This window comes from Pocillopora damicornis, chromosome 4 (genome assembly GCF_964200805.1).
Source record: "Pocillopora damicornis chromosome 4, jaPocDami1.2, whole genome shotgun sequence".
NCBI classification, from domain to species: domain Eukaryota; kingdom Metazoa; phylum Cnidaria; class Anthozoa; order Scleractinia; family Pocilloporidae; genus Pocillopora; species Pocillopora damicornis.
The window spans coordinates 13,929,673-13,950,878 of record NC_142673.1 but is presented as its reverse complement, the minus strand read 5'-3'; the positions used below and the strand labels follow the sequence as shown (position 1 = coordinate 13,950,878).

At 37.7% G+C, this 21,206-nt stretch overlaps 3 protein-coding genes and 1 long non-coding RNA gene across 5 annotated transcripts; 3 read left to right on the top strand and 1 right to left on the bottom strand.

The window, feature by feature from the left end:
* Positions 1-212: 212 nt before the first annotated feature.
* On the top strand, positions 213-9,771 carry LOC113679823 (ATP-dependent clpX-like chaperone, mitochondrial). Of its 2 annotated transcripts, none has more exons than XM_027196795.2 (12): positions 213-536; positions 2,754-3,014; positions 3,707-3,873; positions 4,294-4,474; positions 4,965-5,138; positions 5,511-5,641; positions 5,764-5,797; positions 6,341-6,429; positions 7,089-7,253; positions 7,786-8,076; positions 8,515-8,607; positions 9,109-9,771. In XM_027196795.2, exons 1-12 carry the CDS (start codon positions 470-472, stop codon positions 9,298-9,300), a joined length of 1,845 nt encoding a protein of 614 aa, XP_027052596.2. In that variant the 5' UTR covers positions 213-469; the 3' UTR covers positions 9,301-9,771. The 2 variants fall into 2 exon arrangements, with proteins under 2 accessions (XP_027052596.2, XP_027052597.2); XM_027196796.2 differs by having other exon boundaries at positions 216-536; positions 5,013-5,138.
* A 1,131-nt stretch (positions 9,772-10,902) lies between these two features.
* Positions 10,903-15,833, top strand: LOC113679833 (ribosome biogenesis protein NSA2 homolog). The gene is made up of 11 exons (XM_089204967.1): positions 10,903-11,054; positions 11,218-11,285; positions 11,640-11,705; positions 12,114-12,167; positions 12,281-12,431; positions 12,852-12,936; positions 13,430-13,524; positions 13,853-13,891; positions 14,079-14,180; positions 14,956-15,007; positions 15,717-15,833. The coding sequence occupies exons 1-11, from the start codon at positions 11,052-11,054 to the stop codon at positions 15,782-15,784; spliced, it is 783 nt and encodes a 260-aa protein (XP_089061093.1). The 5' UTR covers positions 10,903-11,051; the 3' UTR covers positions 15,785-15,833.
* A 1,441-nt stretch (positions 15,834-17,274) lies between these two features.
* LOC149046909 (uncharacterized) lies at positions 17,275-17,896 on the bottom strand. The gene has a single exon (XM_089204966.1). The coding sequence runs from the start codon at positions 17,801-17,803 to the stop codon at positions 17,276-17,278; it is 528 nt and encodes a 175-aa protein (XP_089061092.1). The 5' UTR covers positions 17,804-17,896; the 3' UTR covers position 17,275.
* A 1,464-nt stretch (positions 17,897-19,360) lies between these two features.
* Positions 19,361-20,540, top strand: LOC149046908 (uncharacterized). The gene is made up of 2 exons (XR_016186125.1): positions 19,361-19,492; positions 19,943-20,540. It is a non-coding gene; the product is annotated as an uncharacterized LOC149046908 (long non-coding RNA).
* The last annotated feature ends 666 nt before the right edge of the window (positions 20,541-21,206 follow it).

Here is a 21,206-nt window from a genome sequence, read left to right as displayed (position 1 = left end):
CATTAGTAAGCACGACGAGAGAAGTGCATTGCACAATGGACGTTTTTCAAACCCTTTCTGAGGCATTATATTAGTTTTACCATGGAACTAAAGCTTAGGAGAAATAACCAGCTGGTCACTCGTGAAGAGAGAGAGGACAAGGCGTTGCATAACAAAACCGTGTTGGGTAGGGTGGGGCATGACTTGAATTGTACTTGTTATGATACTACGCACGCGCCGTTTAGTGAAAACAAAGATGGCGAACTGATGTAATGTGAGCGTATACTTCGTGTGTGGGTTTTCGCTTTTTTTCTCGTTTGTTAGTCATCAAAACCAGTCCATTCTCATATTTATACACTGGTTAAGATTTCAGAACTATCATATAGTATACATACTGACATTTTAGTTCAATCCTTGCCTATTTAGTGAGATTGTTTCGAGAATCCTAAATTTTACATCCAGTATTGTCGTCGTTTATCAAGGCATAAACATGTTTAGAATACCCGCTTCCTTAAGATTCCTTGGAGGGAACAGTAAACAGATCTACAGTTCAAAAGGTAAGGTTTTACTTTACGGTGGTAGCTTTTAAAAGACCGTGCTTTTTCCTTGTGCGGCCTCTGAGTGTTCAATTTATTTGACAACCGGTCCATTGTACCTTTACCAAAACATATTTTGCCATTAATTTGAGCTGTTCAGCTTTTATGACGCATATGAGCGAAGACTTTCTTCGAAACTCAGGCGAACATTAAATATTATACTAAATGAGACATCACTTTGGAAGAATTTGCGTTTTAGGAGAGGTCGGACTGAAGGCGCATGGTATGTGATCTCACTACATCCGCTTACTCAGTTGTTTCCACAATCCTATGATGTCCATTTTGTAAACTAAGTTGAATTTTACGTGGATGTTTTCTTGGGAAAATAAAGCATTTGGGTGATTTCTTAGGCATGCGATTATTTCTTTTACCACTCTCGCAACATTCGAATTTTACGGTCAATTATGTGACGTTTTTGTTCGCCCTTTGGACTGTAGTAGATAATAGAATTTTTATTATGTAAGCGTCGTCATATGACATAACAAAAGTGAAAACAGAGCTGTTTTTTTCAATCAGTTCAAACGTCCTCCTTTCTGTTTGAGTGCAACAGAAACCTTGAAGTGAAAATCAATTTTGTTCTGTTTTCACTCTCTTTAGCTAATTTATGCGTTATCTTTTTGTAGACTTTGTTTTGATGAGAACATCAAGTCAAACTTTCTTACAGGAATCTAGAATATTTTTAAGATTGTCTTAGAGCTCAACTGTAAACAGCATGGTGATATTGCATTTTTGTGGTGAAAAGTTCAATATTGTGTTCTGATTCTCTAAATGAAACCATTTCTAGTTTATTATTTTACTGTGGTTGATCAATTTTTAACCTTGTTGTGATTGTCTTTATGAAAACTGAGTGATGAAAGCAAGATAAATGATCTGGAAACAGAACTGAAAGTTTTGGAGAATTGTTGTTTGAAATACTAGTTAAGTTTGTTTTAGTAAAATATGTGTATGTTATTTGCTCCTAGGGAGGTCCATATTGGGAAAAACTGTGCCTAAGGTCTTGAGTACTACCCTTGGCCTATGGCCTCAGGCAGTACTCAAGACAAAGGACATAGTTTTTCCCAATACAGACCAACCCAGGCTGGTGAATAACATCCTTATATTTTCTAAAACTTAACAAAATACTTGCCAAAAGAACCTGAATGATTTAGGGCTGTAATTATGGCAAGATCCTCTTAGATTGAACAGTTTTTTGAAAAGTAAATGGTAGTTGAAATAGAGGTTGAAATTAAAGAGAGAGGCAAAATATTTTTATTTGTGTAACAATAAAGGTGATTTAAAAGGCTTCCAACTGTGGAAGTTTGCTTCTTTGTTTGCTGCAATGGCATGTGTAAATCTGGTCTTTTTCCACCAAAAAAACTCAAGTCAAATGAGAGTATTAAACTAGAACGTAGGGGAATTTAATGTGGCTTTTTCTCTTTGAAAACATGTTTTTGCTGGCAACCAAAGTGATTTGAGATAGAGAGATAAAAAAGGGGATTAATAAGGTATTCAGCAGCTTGATTTGCTTAAACATAATGCCCAGCCAGCAAAATGGAATATATTTTTGAAAAAGGGCAACTTAGTGAGGGGTATACTTGGTGACTTGCAAAAGCATTACTGTGCCGGTGGGGATAGATAGGAAAATCCAGACTGCGCTAAGAACCAATCAGATTGCAGGATTTGTTACTGTACCTTCTAAGAAAAATAATAAAAGCCCATATCACATGTGTATGACATACTCTACTTTTAAAATACTTTTTGGGTAATAACAGGACAACAATTTCTTTGTACCTTATTCCCTCATTTTCACATTAGTTTGAAGAAAAATATTTTCTCTAGTTATCCAACTGACCATTCTAAAATTGACAGAACTTTGTTTGCCATACTTTTGTCATAATAAGACTCTTGATCTCTGTGGAATTGTTTTTTTACTATTTATCTAAAAGAAAGAAAATTGTGCAAATTAAATTAAACATATTTTAGGTAGAAAGCTCACTGTAAACAACTCCCTTGATCAGGAGGAATAATTTCAATGTTGTTTTGCTTGTATCAGAGGAAATGAGGTTAAATGTATTATGGTGAGTGGACAACATTTTATCGGCTGTGCTTCACAAATGTTTCAATCAAATAAAACCATGTTTCTTAAAACAGTACCTGACTTATAAGACAGTGACTTAAAAGTGTTTTTTACTTTTTCAGAATGTATTAAATCGGGTTATAGCTTCTCAACTGTCAGAAGATTGTACAATCAAGGGTTAAGAGATAGTAGACCTGTGTTTGCTGCAGTTACATGTCTTCATAGCACAAGGCAAAGTACTTCAGGAATTTCAAACCACTGCCATGAAAGAAACTGCAGAAGGGTTTTGTCCTCAAGTAGTGGAAGCAAAGACAAGAGTGACAAAGGATCAGGAAATCAATGGAGTTGTCCAAAATGTGGAAATCCATGTACTACTGTAGAACGTAAGTTGTGGGTTACTCATTTACTTAGTCCAGGATTTCATTTTTTCACTGAACCACATGACAAAGCTTTTGAGCCACAGTCAAGAGGAGTACTTGCATACTGAGACTTGAGTGTAATGGATAACCTACACTACATGTGCAAGATCTAAACAAAAAAAGAGTATTTGGTTTAATTCTTGGGCAGAAAAGGTTTTTTTCTTCCTTGCCTGGAAGTATTTTCTTAAAGGAATACTCAAAAAGTTCCCTCAAGAACAACTATAGTAGATATCTTTTTTGGAATTTCTGCTAAACTTTCACAGGTTCAGCATATGGATTGATAGACAAACTATCAGTGGGAGTTTTCTTGAACACTGCGACTCTTTTTCTGGTCTTTGAATATAAACATTAACCAGCTACATTTTTTTTACTCCATATTTATCTCAGTTTCGATTCCTGGACCTGTTGTCACATGTGGGTTTTGTTGTTGGTTCTATTCCTTACCCCAAGTTTTTTTCTCCAGGTCCTCTAGTTTTCCTCCCTCCACAAAAACCAACACTGCAAATTCAAATTTGACCTGGAAATAGTGGACAAGAAGAGCCACCTCATGAAATGTTTACTGCTAAATTTTCATCTCATTCCTATTGATTTGTTTTGAAATAAAAGTCACTATATAATTTGTTGCACTTTAAAACATGATTTTTTGTGTTTTGCAGCATCAACTCGTTTTGTACAGTGTGACAAGTGTAATCACTTCTTCCTAATCTTATCGGAATCAGATTCCAAGAGATATATTCATGTTAAATATAATGATAAAGCTTCTGGAAATGAAGCAGATAAACAAAGCAAAGCTGTACAAGCACCTCCACCACCTCCCAGAAAGGTTTGTGTACTTTTATGTAGTTCCTTGATTAACCCTTAAACTCCCAGAAGTGATTAACATGTTACTTCTCCATACATTGCGCAGCAAACAGGTATTGAGAATACTCAAAGATATCAGGTAGAAGTTGTTATTGTCATCTAATCCCCAATTTTCATTCTTGTTTTACAAGGAAAGTGTGGCAGCTAAGGGAAGAGGTTGGGGGGGGGGGGGGGGGGGGAGAATCATCAATCAGATCTTGGTAAATTTAGTTAAAGGGTTAAATGCATCTTAGAATTAAAGAAGACTTATTTCAATTAATTTTAAAAAATGGGACCAGAGGAGCAAGTCCAGATAATAAAAAATGCAGATTATTAACATTTGAGTGTGTTGTGTTACTTAATCACAAAATAATTCACACAACATCGTCATATCTTTTTGCAGATCTTTGAATACTTGAACAAGTATGTAATAGGTCAAAGTTATGCCAAGAAAGTACTATCAGTAGCTGTGTATAATCACTACAAAAGACTGTCAGTGAACTTGCCACAAGCCCAGCAATCTTCAGCACCAACAGAAGTTAAACCAGTTCCTCTCCAGAGACCATTCCCTGGCTCACCACAAGGTGATCATCCTTCTCTGAAGACTTTGGTTTTGATTTTCTTTATAATTATTAAATGAAGCTTTTCAAAGCAGTTTACTAGCCAGGAAAATTGTTGAGGAACAGATTTGTTTTCTAGGAAATAATTGTTATTTTAAGTAAATTACTAGATTTGTATTAGTCTGTTGGTTTTAAGTGTGTAGTTATTAAATTTATTCGAGGCAAGCAAAAGTGATGTCATAGTTTAGGAGAAAATTTATTTATATGTAGCACTTCAATAGTTTCTAAGTTATTGGTTGTGAGCAAAGAAATTAGACTGATAACAAAGTTCAAGTATTGCTGCAATCAAAACTTAAGAGAAACAGCAGCAAAATAATTATGAAGTGTGCATTTGTGTGCAGAATTTTCTTTGTGTGCATTCCCTCTAACCTACTTCCACTATACATTGTGTGCAATGAGTTATAATGTATAACAAACATTTCAAGAGAATGCTTTCCCTTTTCCTTTTGGATAGAGCTGCAGATGCTCATGACTCAGACATCAAACCTCAATTCTCCCTTAGGAGCAAGTGGTGTTCATTCACCAAGTCAGCTAAGAGAACAGGCAGGAAGTGACATCCTGGACTCAGATGTGGACAAAATTCAACTAGACAAGAGTAATATCTTGCTGTTAGGACCCACTGGCTCAGGTAAGGGGAACCCTCTACTCTTTCCTATGCAGTCTAGCAACAAAATAAATCCAATTTAGAAATGTATAACATTTTTCTTGGAAGTGAGACAAAGGAGATACAAGTTCATTCAAATATTTCATCCTCAGTTGCTCTCCAAGAGGAATCTTTGTCATAGAATGGTGTACTGACCCTAAAAGAACTTAATAGCAAGCTAAGTTGCTTGCTAGATTCACATGGGACATGTGTCCTGCTTGCTGCTGACCTAGAAAGATGACACATTTTAGTTGAAGACTTTGAACATTTGTTGTGAGCATGTGCCAAAGAATAAATCTCTTAAGGGAACAGTTGGATTTTAGAACTAACAGGTACCCATTGTTTTTCTTTTGTTAGGTAAAACTTTGCTTGCACAAACTATTGCTCGATGTTTGGATGTCCCCTTTGCAATCTGTGATTGTACTGCTCTGACACAAGCTGGATATGTTGGTGAGGACATTGAATCTGTCATTGCCAAGCTCCTACAGGTTGGTGTAACTCATGAATTTATCAGAGTGAACTGAAATAAAAATTGGACAATTTACCATCTTCAACAGCAGTTTTATGGATCAAATACAATTGTTTGTTTTGATTTTGTCACCCTTCACAGGAGGCTGGGAACAGTGTGGAAAGAGCACAGCAAGGTACTAACTTATGTAAAATAACTGTAATTAGCTTGCAACTACAGACATGTTAGCCTTTGAATTGAAGGACATAATGTCCAAGTCTAACTTGTTGGGTACTAGATCCTCACCACAATGTCCAAGTCTAACTTGTTGGGTACTAGATCCTCACCACAATGTCCAAGTCTAACTTGTTGGGTACTAGATCCTCACCTAATGAATAACCAAAGATGTAAATACAAAATTCCCAGGTAATTAATGAATAAGCTGAAGGAAAGAGAGGGTAATTTAGTATTTCTTCACACTGAAGAAGGGCTAACACTCAAAAAACATGAGCTTTCAAACTCTTTACAAAGGCCAATTTACTAAATTACATCGTTATACACTCCCACTGATGCAGCATTGCAGTTTGTTTAGAAACTTACCCCCTTTATACAGCCTTTGGAACAGTCAGTTTATTTGTGTTTTCAAGGTGAAGCTGAACAAACTTTCAAACCAATTAGATATCAGCATTTTGTCATTGTCACTCAATGCTCTTTAACCTTTTGCACTTGTTTTTATCAGGAATTGTGTTCTTGGATGAAGTGGACAAAATCAGTTGTGTACCAGGTGTGCACAATCTTCGCGATGTTGGTGGTGAAGGTGTACAGCAGGTAACTGAGACTCCTTCAAAGTAAAAATTCATTTTTTGCATTTGGATCAAGGGAAAATTCAGACCATTAAGTTGTTCAAGTGATGGAGTAGGTGTGAACGTGTTGGTGATCACCAACCCAAGGGTGTATTTCAGGTTCAAAGTGACAGGAAAGACTAAATGTGGACAAACAAAGAGAAAAATGTCCCTCAAGAAAATACCAAGATATTCAATATTTAATATTTGCAATGTAAATAATGAAAAAAAAATAAGTCCATCTGAATTCTTGAAATGTTTTATATGAAAAGAAAGTGTCTCCTGAAAGAAGTCACCCAGTTTACTTGCGATAAAAAACCCAAATTTTTCATATCCGAAAAAATCCTAAACCGAAGAGAACCCTGGTATCATGGCGTAACTTAAGGTATTTACAAGTCAAAACTTTTTTACATTCGATATGGAGCAAAGGGGCCACGCTCTTATATCGTAGAAGTCTCCATGTATCATGTCCAATCTTAAATATTTTCAGTTGAGCCACCATCGAGATTCGTCGCGCTTTTTTCCTTTGGCCAAGCTGGCTTTTTGAGGAGGGCTTTGACGTTCTTATCTGTTTAATTATTAACAAGCTCGGACAGTTTTAGATAGGAATGATCGATTTATATTTTAAAATTATTTTGTTTGTAGGGTTTGTTGAAGATCCTTGAAGGGACGGTGGTAAATGTCCCAGAGAGAAACTCACGAAAGATGCGTGGGGACAGTGTAGCTGTGGATACCACGAACATATTGTTTGTAGCATCTGGAGCATTCAATGGACTGGATCGAATTATCAAGAAGAGAAATCAAGAGAAGGTACTTATTATTAATGTTGACCGAAACTTTTAACAACTACCCAAGCAATATACCGAAATAAAAAGATTGCTCAACATCTTCTGCATTTGTCATGTTTCCTCGTGTGTTAATGCGCGAAAAACTTTGTTTGATACTTTATTACCAACGAAACAATTATCTTTTATTTCTTCTTATTGTACAATTTCCAATATGATCCGAATACATATTACTACCGGCTCTGTTTGTTCTGATAGTGAATAGGAAAAAAAAAGTCTCGAAAAGGGTAAGATTTAGTTCCACAGGATCATAGCCAAATGCATAGCAACATAGTCATTGTACCAAAGCAAAAATGGCTCCAAAGATAAGATAACATTATTAGTAAGTATGCTAGTATTTGAGCAAGCGTTGTGGAGAAGAAAAAAAACTTCTTCGGGTTAGTTAAGGTTGCAGTTCAGGTAAGCATGTTACAATTTTAATTTTCCCTTCTGTTGAGAATGTTTTGTTGTTGTTAATCGTAAAAAACGATATTAATCTGTTGGTACTGTTACTCCAGGTGATCGGGTTTGGAGCACCCACCAGCGATCGTGGTTCTAAAGGAAAAGAGCTTGACATCTTCAAGAATTACCAGCCTGATGTTAGAGATGATAACGCCGAGCGGGACAAGTTGCTTAGTAAGGTGGAGGCGCGGGATCTGGTTGAGTTCGGGATGATACCCGAATTTGTGGGTCGACTTCCTGTGGTGGTCAGTTTACACTCTTTGGATGAGGAATCGCTTGTGAAGATACTGACTGAACCTAGAAATGCTCTGGTACCACAGTACCAAGCACTGTTTAACATGGACAAGGTATGACCTCGATATCAGATCATTTTTTCAGTTTTCCTAACGAGCCTTGATCCGGCCCTCTCTGTGACATGAATGAATCTTTTATTTTATCTCCTTAAGCGTGTTGTGTTGTTTTGTCTGCCCCCCCCCCTCCCCCCCTAAATGAATGCTAAAATTTACCCTCTCCCACGGTAATATTTTTTTCGGGTCGTACCCACAACAAAGAAACGAAATCGTCATAGTGTCTTTCGTGAAGTCACCTAGCTTGCCCGCCAGACTATCCTGTCTCCGGTAGCTCTCTTCAACTTGGCCCTTCGGTGTTAAACTTGTGTTATCCAACCTCCGTTTGAGAAAATTTACCATTTACTTACAGGTTTATTCCCAAATTGTGCATGATAGTTTAAAATGGTGGTATGTTTGTGCCAGGGATTTTCTGTTAACTGAGAGTGTCTTTCCTAGGTTGAACTAAACCTCAGTCCTGATGCCTTGAAGTTAATCGCTAACAAAGCTTTGGAAAAGAAGACGGGAGCACGTGGTCTGAGAGCCATACTGGTAAGGACATGGTCAATGAATCGACAGGTAGAACTCTCACTGATGTAGAATCAGAATACCAGAGTAATGAGAGAGCTAAGATAACTCTCTCAAGGAGTCAACGAGAATTAACGATTTAAACAGGAGCGCGGCAACACGCGACTGACTAATTCATGGTTTTAGCTCCGGACGTGGAGAGGGTTGTGGATATTTTTTGGAACATTTACAGGGTGAAGCAAGGCAAAGCCGCCGCAAACCTAGATTACTTTTAACATTTAATACTGAAAATTTGCTCTGTTAAATAATTCCGTCTGTTGTTACCTCTCGTGGATTCTACCAATCAGTAAAAGATAACCCAGTGTCACCAAAGGAAGGGTTCTTTCTCGCCATTTTTTGTTTTGTTGTCGTTTTGGTGTAGATTCTTTCCAGCCAAAATATTTTAAGAGAAAGATTAGATCAATATATGTAATTTTATTAATGATTTTTTTAAGGTTTTATTAATGCATAATTTTAATCTTCCAGGAGAATTTGCTATTAGACCCCATGTTTGATACACCTGGCTCTAACATCCGGACAGTTTATATAGATGAACACGTGGTCGATGGAAGTAAAAAAGCTGAATACGTCTTGGCCCCTGAAGAAGAGGCCCCTAGTGCCGAAGCGAATGAGGAACAAGAAGAAATATATGCTGGGGACGTCAGTTCAAGGGCATAAAAATAACAAAATGAACATTCAACATTGACTGTATGGACCATTAACAGTTAACTTCCAAGATTGTTACATCCATCGTTCTTCCGGCAGGAAAATGTTTATAGCGCTTGAAGAGATTTTCAACGAGAAACGAAGACATAAGAAAAACGCGCGATACTGGGGAAACATCTGCTTGGCACTTTTATGAATAGTCCAATATCGTATTTACTGCTTGGAAAATTATTGTCTTTGTTGTCTTTTTCTGATATCAGTTTTTAATATGGTGTTACCCGTCTGAAGTTAGGGCTGTTGTTTTGTTTTTGTTTTATGTCTTTTTTGCGCGAAAACATAAGATCGTCGTTTTAATAGACATGTAATTTTTGGGTTCAATTAGAGAATCTCTTTTACTGTACAAAACCTCGTGATTTCATCGCTGAATGTAAAATATCTCACTACTATTTGACCCGCATTAAATTCTTTTTGACCGACATCTAATTTTTCTCAGGTTGTACAGTAGAATTGTCTATACTTGCATAGAATTCCAATAGACTAAAAAACCTTTTAACCCTTTAACCCCATAGTGTGATTATCATCTAATTTCTCCTTACAGTATCAACCTTGAATCACACATAAAGGTCACGAGAATAAAAGAAATGATCACCAACTAAAGAAACTCTTGATTTTTAAATTCTCCTTGTCAGCAACATGAAAAATTTTCAGAGAACAGTATGGAGAATAAGCAAACTGACCTTACGGTGTAAAGGTTTAAGAGTTTTTTAGAGAGGGTTTCATGCAAACAAAGGTGTAATGCATGATGTAGATTGATTTAACCCTTTTGTCCCGAATAATGAGAAGCATCTTATTTCTCCTTACAATATCGCCCTAAATCAAACATTAAAGTCACGAATAAAGGAAATAATCACCAACTAAAGAACTATACAGAAAATAGTATAGAGAATATTTATGCTGATATTTGAGTGCAAAGGGTGACTAGCGTTTCGTGACTTTATACTCCACTGCTAAAACTCTGAAAATCTTTTGTTTCTCAAGGGATGTTCCCTTTTTTTCAAAGTTAACGCCGATAGTGCAGACGTTGGCAAATGGCAATGTGTGAATGACAACTTTTATTTCTCGTTTGAGATACTCTCAATGATCATGCTAGACGTGGCTGATGAAGGCGATAAACCACAATCTAAAACAATTATTTGTCTCAAACAGGGTAGAAAAACTACAAATTTTTATTGCAGGACCCGGCGACACGACATTACGCCAGATGCCCCCTCCCCCAACCCCCTTCGCACTCACAAGGTCTTGCTGTCAATGTCACCTAGGGAAGAAAAAAGTTACCTTTTAATGAAGCAGATGAAAAAATTTGTTTCAAGGATTACAAGCACAGTCTGTTGGGCTTCAAATTTGTCGATGATGTCTGTGAATCTTCTTCCGCTTCGCAGCTCGGTAAATATTTATCACTAACCACCTCTACTTCGGTGAACTAGAGAGAAAACGTTGGGCCAGATGCATGTTTTGGAAATTTGTCATATATTGCAAATGAAAATAAGTGAAACGCTCCATGTAAAGTTGTAACAAGGTCGAGGTAAACTGGTGACGAAACGTGTTTCACCACAGACTGCAACATTGCATCATGGGAAGGTCTCTCAGGCATGGCTAACAAACTACTCGAACGTGTGTAACAAAATCGTTACCCAAACAGTGAAGATTTCGAGTTTCTTTACACCAACAACGATTTATTACAATAAGAAAAAGAAGATACAGCCATGGTGAGTGCTACAGTTTTATACACTGGCCTTTAAGAACACTGTTTTTGCTGTATTATTCCCTTTGAATTTACCCTACGAAGACGAAGTTGTGGGCACGTTGATAGGGTTAAATGATACGATTGATCTTGAGTCAAAGAGCTAACGAACATGCTCATCATTTCAGCCGCAAAACGAATACGTTGAACAGTCTAGGAAACGCCGTGGATACAGACTCGATCACTTCGAAAAGAAGTAAGTGAGACAGAGAAAGAGAGATACAGAGACAGAGACAGAGAGATAAAACAGCTGAGTTGTACAGAGGACAATTCAGATTAAAATCGAAATAGATAGATAAATTTCACCGTGGAAATATAAACAGGGAGAGAGTTGTAATTATTTAAATAGCAGGGCCAATCTGGTAATTGATTCCAATAGAATGTAGTTCCATGAAGTATTGATGAGGATTTCAAATCACGTAGGCACAAATTCATGTAGTCTTTGTTCTTATATCAGTCAGTAGATCACCATTGTTTGGTTGATTTTTCAGCGAACTGTTATTTACGGTAATGAATGACACTAACATTTGAGTAACTTTGCGTATTTTAGGCGTAAAAAAGAAAGTCGTGAGCCACATACTCATGCAAAGTATGCCCACAAACTCCATGGCCTCAAGTAAGTTGAATGTTCATGTTACTTCATTAACTGTTTGAAAAGGTTGATTAATCCTCTCTGGACTGGTGATCCATTGCCCCATTGCCCTACTTTATCCCAGTTGCCATAGCGTGAAGCAACTTAGAATGTTCCTATTCCTCTCTGGCAGGATGCTATTTCATTATGAATGCTTCTCCTCCTTTCTCCTGAGCACTTTGTCATGATCTCCTGACAGTTCCTTGGTGCCCGTCTATATTCCTGCAAGGTGTTTGTTAGGAATTAGAGGGTTTGGTACACTTTTGTGTAAGATGCAGCTTAAATTAGCAACACCACTCATTTGGTTAAACGCAGAAAACAGCAAATTTTAATTCTGATGATATGTATTGTTGCCCCTTTTCAAAGTTTGAGATTGTCCTTTCTCTTTGACAGGGCCAAGATGTATAATGAAAAGCGTCGCCTTGAAAAAATACAGATGAAAAAGACGTAAGGGGATGCTCATCAATAACATGTTTTGTTGCACTTGTTGTTCTCTGCCATATTGTTATATAGATAGTGTGATTCTTTGATGTTATCTTAATGATTTCAATATTTAACAGACTAAGAATGCATGAAGAACGTCAGACAAAGACAAAAGACAGCCAAAATGTACCAGAAGGTGCAGTTCCTGCATATCTGTTGGACAGAGAAGGGCAATCACGAGCAAAGGTGCTCAGTAATATGATCAAACAAAAGAGAAAGGAGAAAGCGGTAAGTTGTGTTAACTTTACAGCTCACTGGTAGAGCATGCAAATAAATGATCTGATCATAAGGCCACAAGTTAGAATCCTTGGGCAAATTATGTGAAAGACAGGTTGTAAAAATTCTGGATTAGAAGTCAGGGTCAGGTAGAACAGCACATTTCAGTGTTGTTTTACTTGAGTGCAAGGAAAAATGGAAGGAAAGAGAAAGTTACATTGAAACTCTCTTCAAAGACATCAAACTCAACCATGTTTTTCAACGGCCAGCCTTAGAATTTTTCTCTTCCTCTCTTTCATTTGTAAACCTGTTTCTCCAACAGGAAAATATAATCTCTCCAAGTGTATTGGAAATTTATTCAACTGGTATCATTAACAGCACATAAAATTCTATGTAATTAATCAAACTGCAATACTATTTGCTTGTCATTAGGGAAAATGGGATGTACCACTTCCTAAAGTAAAAGCTGTTGGGGAAGATGAAGTTTTCAAAATTGTCAAAACAGGGAGGTCCAAAAGTAAGTTTTCGGGCTGTTATATGCTACCTGTACTGAATTTAAACACATTTATTCATGATAATGGTGCCCAGGAAAATTTAACCATGCAAAAGTTAGATAATGTGATCAAGTCATGGATAAATTGGCTCTTTTGGCCAACTGAACCCCTTAAGCAGCTGTATCAATGTGTATGCCATGTGCCACACCTTTTTCATTTCAAATCTGGGAGGGTTTATATAAGTTGCTTCAAACATGTCAGAGTTTGGTCAAATCTAAACTTGAGTAACCCAGTACATCTTTGAGGCTGCTAACAGAGAAAAAAAGTCGTAAGGTATGTTGTGGAGGCATGCCAGATATTGAAATCCCATCAGGAAAATGTCATCAGTGTACATGTACATGAAATAGTGGTCATTGTATAAGCATATTTTTGTATATTACCACAAATCAGTGGTCTCATTATCTCAGGGGAAGGTATTTTGTGTTTTTGTAAGATTGTGTTTTTTTTTTCTTTTAGAAAAAGCATGGAAGAGGATGGTAACCAAGGTCTGTTATGTTGGGGAAGGGTTTACAAGGAAACCCCCAAAGTATGAGAGGTTTATCAGACCAATGGTGAGATCTTCTTTCTTAAACAATGCCAGTATGCATTGACTCATTTATAACGCCTCTATACATAGCCTTACCTGTACATTGTATGTGCATACTTGCACTACAAGATACCAAATCCTCAATCTGCACAGGCTCCATTAACAGCCAGCAACAGGCAATGTTTACCATCTATGAGGAGCAAAATAACTGCCTATTTTCTCTGAAATTAACAACATTAGAGTAAAGATTGAACTTCCATTAGCTGCCTACTTTGCATATTTCAACTGGTGGGTGATCTTTGATTAAGCTGAAATGAAATATTGATCCATTTCTTTTCATTGCTCTTGTTTAGGGTTTAAGATTCAAGAAGGCTCATGTCACGCACCCTGAGGTGAGATCCTGAATTTTACATGGTTTGAAGTTTCACCAATTGACTCATGCTAAAATTACAGTGAATGTAAACCAATTAGCTATCACCTGTGGAAGAAATTCTTGGTTCATACTCAATTTTGAATCTTATTCAACTTGGTCTTTGAGATAATTTACTACGTTTATTACATACTTTTGTTACTTTTCAGTTAAAAGCAACATTTTGTCTTCCTATTATTGGAGTGAAAAAGAATCCCCAGTCACCAATGTACACACAACTAGGAGTCATAACAAAAGGAACTGTTGTTGAGGTAAGAATTGTAAAGGTCCTTTCCTAAAGCAGGTTTTCTTTGACTGACAGTGATAGATAGCAAATTGTAAGAGTAATTTTAAGGACCCTGATAAAATTCATGTTACAATATTTTTCTAAAAGATGTTGTGGCCAGATTGGTTCATACAGTGGACTCTGAGTCAAGAGGTCTAGGTTCAAGACCTGGCCAGGTCATTGTATTGTGTTCTTGGCCAAAACACTTTCCTCCCACAGTGCCTCTCTCCACCTGTTGTTATTAACTGACTTCCCATTCTGTTGGGAGGAAAAATACTCCTTAGTCACTTCATGCTAAGGAAACTGGGATGAGCTGCCACTGGGTGGGCACCTGGGACAGATGTTTTATATCGAGTGTTCAGCTTTTTGAATGATTCTATGAGCCCACATGGTGTACAGTGGTCATGTTTATTACCATGTGCTCTCATCAATATAATCTGGGTTATTGGACCTGCCATCTTGTGTGTGTTCTGTCTTTTAACTTTTCTAACCCGAAAAGGTGACAGTTGGTGCTTTGCTGGGATAATGATAATAACATTGTAATCTGGGTAATTTTGAGGACTTTGTCAAAATGATTGTTAATATATGTACAGGTTGTATGTCTAAACAAACTCATTCTCAAATGGATAACAAAATTTTAACAAAGCTATTTTATGCCCCAACCACTAAGTATAGTTGATTAAGAAAATTATACAAAGTATCTTTGTTGTGTATTTTGATGAGTTGAAGAAAATTACCAAATTTACATCCTTTCTGCTCAGGTCAATGTTAGTGAACTTGGCTTAGTAACGCAAGGAGGCAAGGTTGTATGGGGTAAGCCTACATGAAATGTAATATTACATTTTCTAGAAATACTTTCCATCACCTGTCAGAAAAATACAAGACAATAAGGGATTTCAGAGGTCAATTCGAAAACTGAGAAGCTATATTCATCAAATGCCCCAAGTTACCCAAATGGTTAAAGCTGAATACCTTCATTTGTAACAAACCCTTGATTGCATAAATCCAGATTGAACAAAGGCAAAGTATTTAACAATGATATATGGCATGGGTTATGTTTTCTTTTGCTGTGGCACCTCTTTTCTAGTTGAGACTTGTCAAAGACATAAACTAATACATAAAATTTGGAGCATTTTTTAAATTCATTCTGAAAAACTCACCCAGCTGGCAATGTATAGTGGATCATTGTAGACAAATCAAGGAGTGGAAAGTGACAAACAGCACTTGTGGTTGTCAGGGAATTAACTGCATCTTTTTCAATCTTTTTCTATGATCCAAGAGCCTGACACAGGCTAAATTTGTGGTAAATGGAGAAAAAATTTGAATTGTTTTTAAAAGATTTTGAGCAACACAACATCTTAACATGAGAAGTTTTTGTATTTGGGGTTGTGAAAAGAGATTTATTTACCACCTTGTTGCGTCAAACTCTCACATTTAGTATTATGAGTGTTTGTAATCCAATTTTGAGATGTCGAGTGCTTCAGATTGTTTAACTATACGTTTTCTTTGTTATTATTTTTAGGTAAATATGCTCAAGTTACAAACAATCCGGAAAATGATGGTTGTATCAATGCTGTATTACTGGTTTAATGACTGGAAACTGTTATGACAAACTTGTAAATAAATGCTTTTGACCTTATTCATGAGTTACGTGTCATTCTTATATCAACTGTTTGCATGAATGCCCTGGACAGGGTATTATAACAGTATAATTTGGATGAAACTGTCAGAAAAGGCCACTTGACAATGCAACTTTTACCATTACCCTAAGCATGCAAATAGTTGCGAAGCCTCCCTCGCTTTTCCACTCCACCGCCACTATCACGCTGTTTTGTATAGCGCTTCGTTTTACTTAACTGAACGCTTGGAATGCAATGTCAAGCAGGCTGCAATCCACTCTAACACTCTGAATCTGCGAGGGAGGCAGATCGACCACAGTTTTTTTTTCCTTTTTTATTTTATTTTTATTTCGTGCTCTTCTACTTGCGCAAGCCTCGTCTCTCGCACTTCCTTCACGCTTGCCTAAAAAACAAAAAATGGCGCCGTGTGCCACACTCCGCGGCCGTCTTAGCAGGGCAACTGAGTGAATCGATTTTTTTTCATATGCACCTTGTAAAACCGTTGCTCATCATAGGGTCTCTGTGGCTCAGTGGTAGAGCATTAAAGCGCGAATTCCGAAGGTTTGACGTTTGATTCCTCGTGGAGAGTCAAAATTATATTTTTCTAAGTCCCACACTCGAGACAAGAAAAATGAACATGTTCCTCCACAACTTTTACATATATTTATCCTATTTTTTGTGTAGCTCTTATCATTCTTAACCGGCCTAGGACTACTGCAGCTACATGCACCGTGCTGCCGGTCCCTTGCCTTCTCCCTGTATGACAGAGCGAGAACGCTTTTCATTCGTCTTGCGTACTTTTCATCTGTTTTTAGTTCATGAGAGAGTAACAATGTATTAAGTTCTTTGTTTTTTTTCCTTCACCGGTAAATTACCGAGCGTACGTTCCTTTGCTAAGAGGATAACGAGAAATTATCCAGTTACTTATTCGCGCAATTTCAAAATTGGACGTTAAATGTTTCGTATTCTGATTTCACTCATACGAGACATTCAATGTGAAAAGTTTATTTAGGGAAGGTACGTTTTTTGGCCCGGGGCTTCGGAGGGGAGGGTCATTGGTAAATTTTTTACAAATTGGGGAGGGTCAAACCTGTTTTATTCGCAACCGGGGAAGGGTCACAGTTTTTTTTGGCAAGGAAAAAATTACTCCATCTTGACTCTTATTTGTTAACAAACACGCGAAGTGTTTAGAAATCTAAAACTTGTATATACAAGCAAAGCTACCAGTCAATATTAATCTGACTTATTTACAGGTGTCGAAATATTATATCAAAATAGTGTCTTCTCTCAACTAACATAATCGTCTCTCTCGACCCGAGCCCGCTTTCGTCCATATTTGGACGGCGGTAATGTTTCCGCGCGGGGTTCTGGTATTAAATCGGTCTCCGGTGACAATTCGTCACTTAGGCTACTCGGGCTTGAACCGACAACTCGATCTACTACATCACTTTGCCAGTCAGTTTCAACCTCGGAAAGTGATGAGGTCAATTGTTTCTCCACATTTCTTAGCGCGGGGCTGCCGAGGTCGTTGACACTCCATACAATTGTACAGCAAGTTGCCAATGTGCTCTTTGATCACTGCGACCTTATCAGCTTTCTTCCCTTTGAAGGTGATCTTGTGATGGAAAAAGTACAAGGATAGTTCGCCCACCCTCAAGGACGACAGCTTATCGGAGTTATACAGTCCAAGCCAGTCAATGTCATTGTACTCCCGGTTCAGCCGTTCCATTCGTTCCCTTTCGGTCTCCTCTTTCTTCTTCTCCTTATGCATTTTTATCTGGGCAAGGTTCTCAACATACTCTGCCACAAGCTTTTCGGGGACAACGTATTTATCTGAAAACTTTCTTATAGCCTCACTGTCCCCATTGTCTAGTTCACTTTCCTCAAACAATCGCTTAATCTGAGCTCGAGGCTGGAAGTCGTCCGGCTCCGCGGCCATTGGTGGGGGTTGCACTCCAAGAGAGATGATGGAAGTTTGGTAGCTTGCCATAGTCGGGATATGGTCGTCGAGTTGGAAGTGGAGCGCTCGCAAAATTTACATAGTTAGCCATTTCGCTCTTGACACGACATTCGCCTATACTCCATACAAAGCCCTCCTTTCTCACAATGAAGGCTCTCCAATTGTTCAAGCTTGGAAAATTACCCATGCCCCGGTGTGATTTATTGCTTTCAAAGCCTCGCGAACTTCCGACTGGCGCTTTCTTTCTGTCACGAAACAGCGGAGAAAGCGTTCCTTGTGGGGACAAGTGGTCCAAAAGGACAAGTAGAATTTTGACAGAATATTATTTGAGAATTCAGTATATTCGCCTTTGGGTTCGGGAGCCTCCTCAGGTCTTCATCTTTCCACTCCTCTGGATTTGCACTTTCACTTGTTCCCGCACCCGATGTGCCAGAGTCAGAGGAGTAGCGGGCATCCTTTTTAAAAAGGCGAGTCGGCAAACAGCCACAATAGCCACGAGTTGCTCCATCTGACCTCATGAAATCCTCGCATTCACCACAAGCGCATTTCCCTCTTTCTATTTCTCGTACATCCAAGCCCATTTTCAAGTTTTCACCATGCAATCACACGCCGCCCAATTAAGTGCTATGTGCGCAGACGCGGTTATGTGAGTAACTCTTCCGGCTAGTTATTTTCACTTCCGGTTATTTTTGTCTTGGAGGAGGTGGGGTTAGGGTCAGATATTTTTGTGTAAGCATTTGTGAAGGGTCATGCATTAATTCATTCTGGGAAGTGGGAGGGCCACGACTTCTTTCGTCGCAAAAAAATTTCTAAAATACCCCGACCCAACCCCCCTCCCCAATAAAAAGTACCTTCCCTTAGGATGAGTCAGTCAGTCTTCTAGTTTACACGTCCTGATACAATCTTGCCATGTGCACTGAAACTAGGGGTTCTACAAAAAGAACCTGTGCTACGCCAGATACGAAGAACCACTGAAAAACTCTCTTTAGGAATGGCCAAAAAATGTGTGGAAACGTATTTGTTATTGAATGCAGCAGCACAATACCCCAAACCTGGTTGCACTACTAATCACAAAGAAAAATCAATGATTGTAATGATGTTTTACAGAGAGTTAGAATACCAGAATTGCAACAGATACAAAAAAGAGGGCGGTGAAACATAAGACTGACCGACCTAGAATGACTTAATTTTCCGAAACTTCCATGATGCCACGCGAACCTCTTCAACGAGCCATCAGAATATCAATTTCTGACTAATTCGTTTCCATGTCACTCAAAAGTCAGAAATTACATTATTCATTACTGAGATCTACTTCTTTTACTGACATCGGTCTTTCAAATTAGCTCGTTTCGAGCGTTAGAGTAAATTCCTGATCACATAGTAGTTCCTAAAATTCAGCAGCCGTGAATTTTTTCCTCTTGTCGCATGCAATCCGTCACGCACAATGCTTTTGATTGAGCTCGATTCTTGATTAGCTGGCTAAGCGTGCAAACAGAACTCCGCGCCAAATCTTTGACGTACCAGCCTATTATTGGCTGCAGTCGTTAATCCATATTCATCAGATGTTGTAGAATTTTTAGCAAACCACACTGTCCGCCGTTGAAGGAGCGAAGACGTGCCGTTCGTTGTGCTAAACATGACGTTTAGATCTGGAAGGAAGAAGACCTTGGACCTGGAAAGAAGAGCAACGAAAGCACTTTTATGTCATAACAACAGCAGGTGAGCATTACTTTTGGAAAATGTCGCTTCCATTGGAAATCCAAACGAGACATATCTCAGTTAAATGACGTAATACGAATCGTTTGCTTGGTCTGAGCGACTCTTCATATCTCGAAATTCGACTAAATTAGGGTGTTGGCTTCGAGAAAAGCAAGACATATGACAGTAAAACATTTTTAGCGAAACGCTCCAACAAAAATGTTTTGCTTGATAAATCTATTGACGACTTTATTCATTTTGGATGTGAATGCAGCCACGTGGAGGTCTAAGGGGTCCCTACTCAGTGGTCTTTGCTTCATTGTAAATAACGTTTTAAAAAAGGTTTTGATGTTCTCCCTTTTTCTATAATTGTATCAAAGAGCAAAACTCCTAGACAAACTTTTAATTTTTGATTTTCGTCCTCTAGAAAAGTAAGTATTCACTTGTCGCATTCACATTTTCTACTTTCAGGGAGAGAAATGTTTTGAGAAGAATTGGTCAAGAGAAGATACTGAAATCAAAGAATTGTTCTGTGGATACTGCAAAGATAAGAACTTTAAAATTATTTAGTAATAGTGGCAAAAATGGTGGCCCTTTATATTTCTAATTATTGTGCGAAGTCTTCGTTCCTTCACCAATTGTCTTGGAACAGATCAAACTGATTATATGGTGAGTGTATAGTTGGCAATTAGCCACCATTTTTGAAATAGTTTGTTGTGTTACTGATTGTTAAACAGACCCTGAGCGATCATTTAATTTATTTGAACTACCAGTCGCAATTTGGTGTAATGTATCAAAAATAATCTATTACACCCAATTTAAGGCAGAAACAACTGGAAACTGATATAATACTGACAACAAAATGCTGACTTTTAAACGATAAATTTCTAAGCTCTGATTGCTCATTTTGTTTGACAGTTCGTTTCACAGTTAAATCCCAGTTGATGTCACATAAAGGTGATATTGAGGTGGTACTTCAACAAATTACCTCGGCCGGACAAAAACCAAATGGAATTCAAAATTAAAATATTTTGATAGGCCTTATTGATTTTACAAATTTTCTTTACGTCAAAAAAACCAACACGTCACCAACGGATCAAACAGAATAAAATAACTTTAAATACTGATCAAAACCGACTAATCGATTAACGGACCAACACCATTTGATTCTTAAACCACTTTTCTGCAGACCAGACAAATCACTTTTACAAACCCAAGTTTTAACGTTCGACTTATAAACAATTGTTTACTCGACTCTGACGACTTCTGCTCAGGCCATTCACTAGTTTCGACAAACCTTCTCGTAGCTTCTCTCTTTCGGAAGATCGTACCTGACGACTGACAACTAAATGATACCAAGAGAAAAGTTGGGCAAAACATATCCATTCAATTAAAAATTCATTTTTGGCTTGAACTGAATTAAACAGGAAATTTAGGAATTTTATTCAAAAAAGGAAGGATTTGCTTTTCATATACGAAGCAAGAATTCAACGGAGTGCCATCTTTAATTATATCCTTTACTTTGTGCCATCATCTAAGTTTGTTTCCGTTTGCAAGTAATATATGTTTTAAAACTCTAATGCCTGGTCACGAGCTCTTCCATGAAACTGACCGCTTTATAAACCATTTTAAATTGACTCCTTTCCATGACGAAGAAATGCAGATTTTCGTATTTCAAAGAAGAGTTTGATCAGTAGAAATTAAGATGGTGAACTGTTTCACAAATTGTTCAATT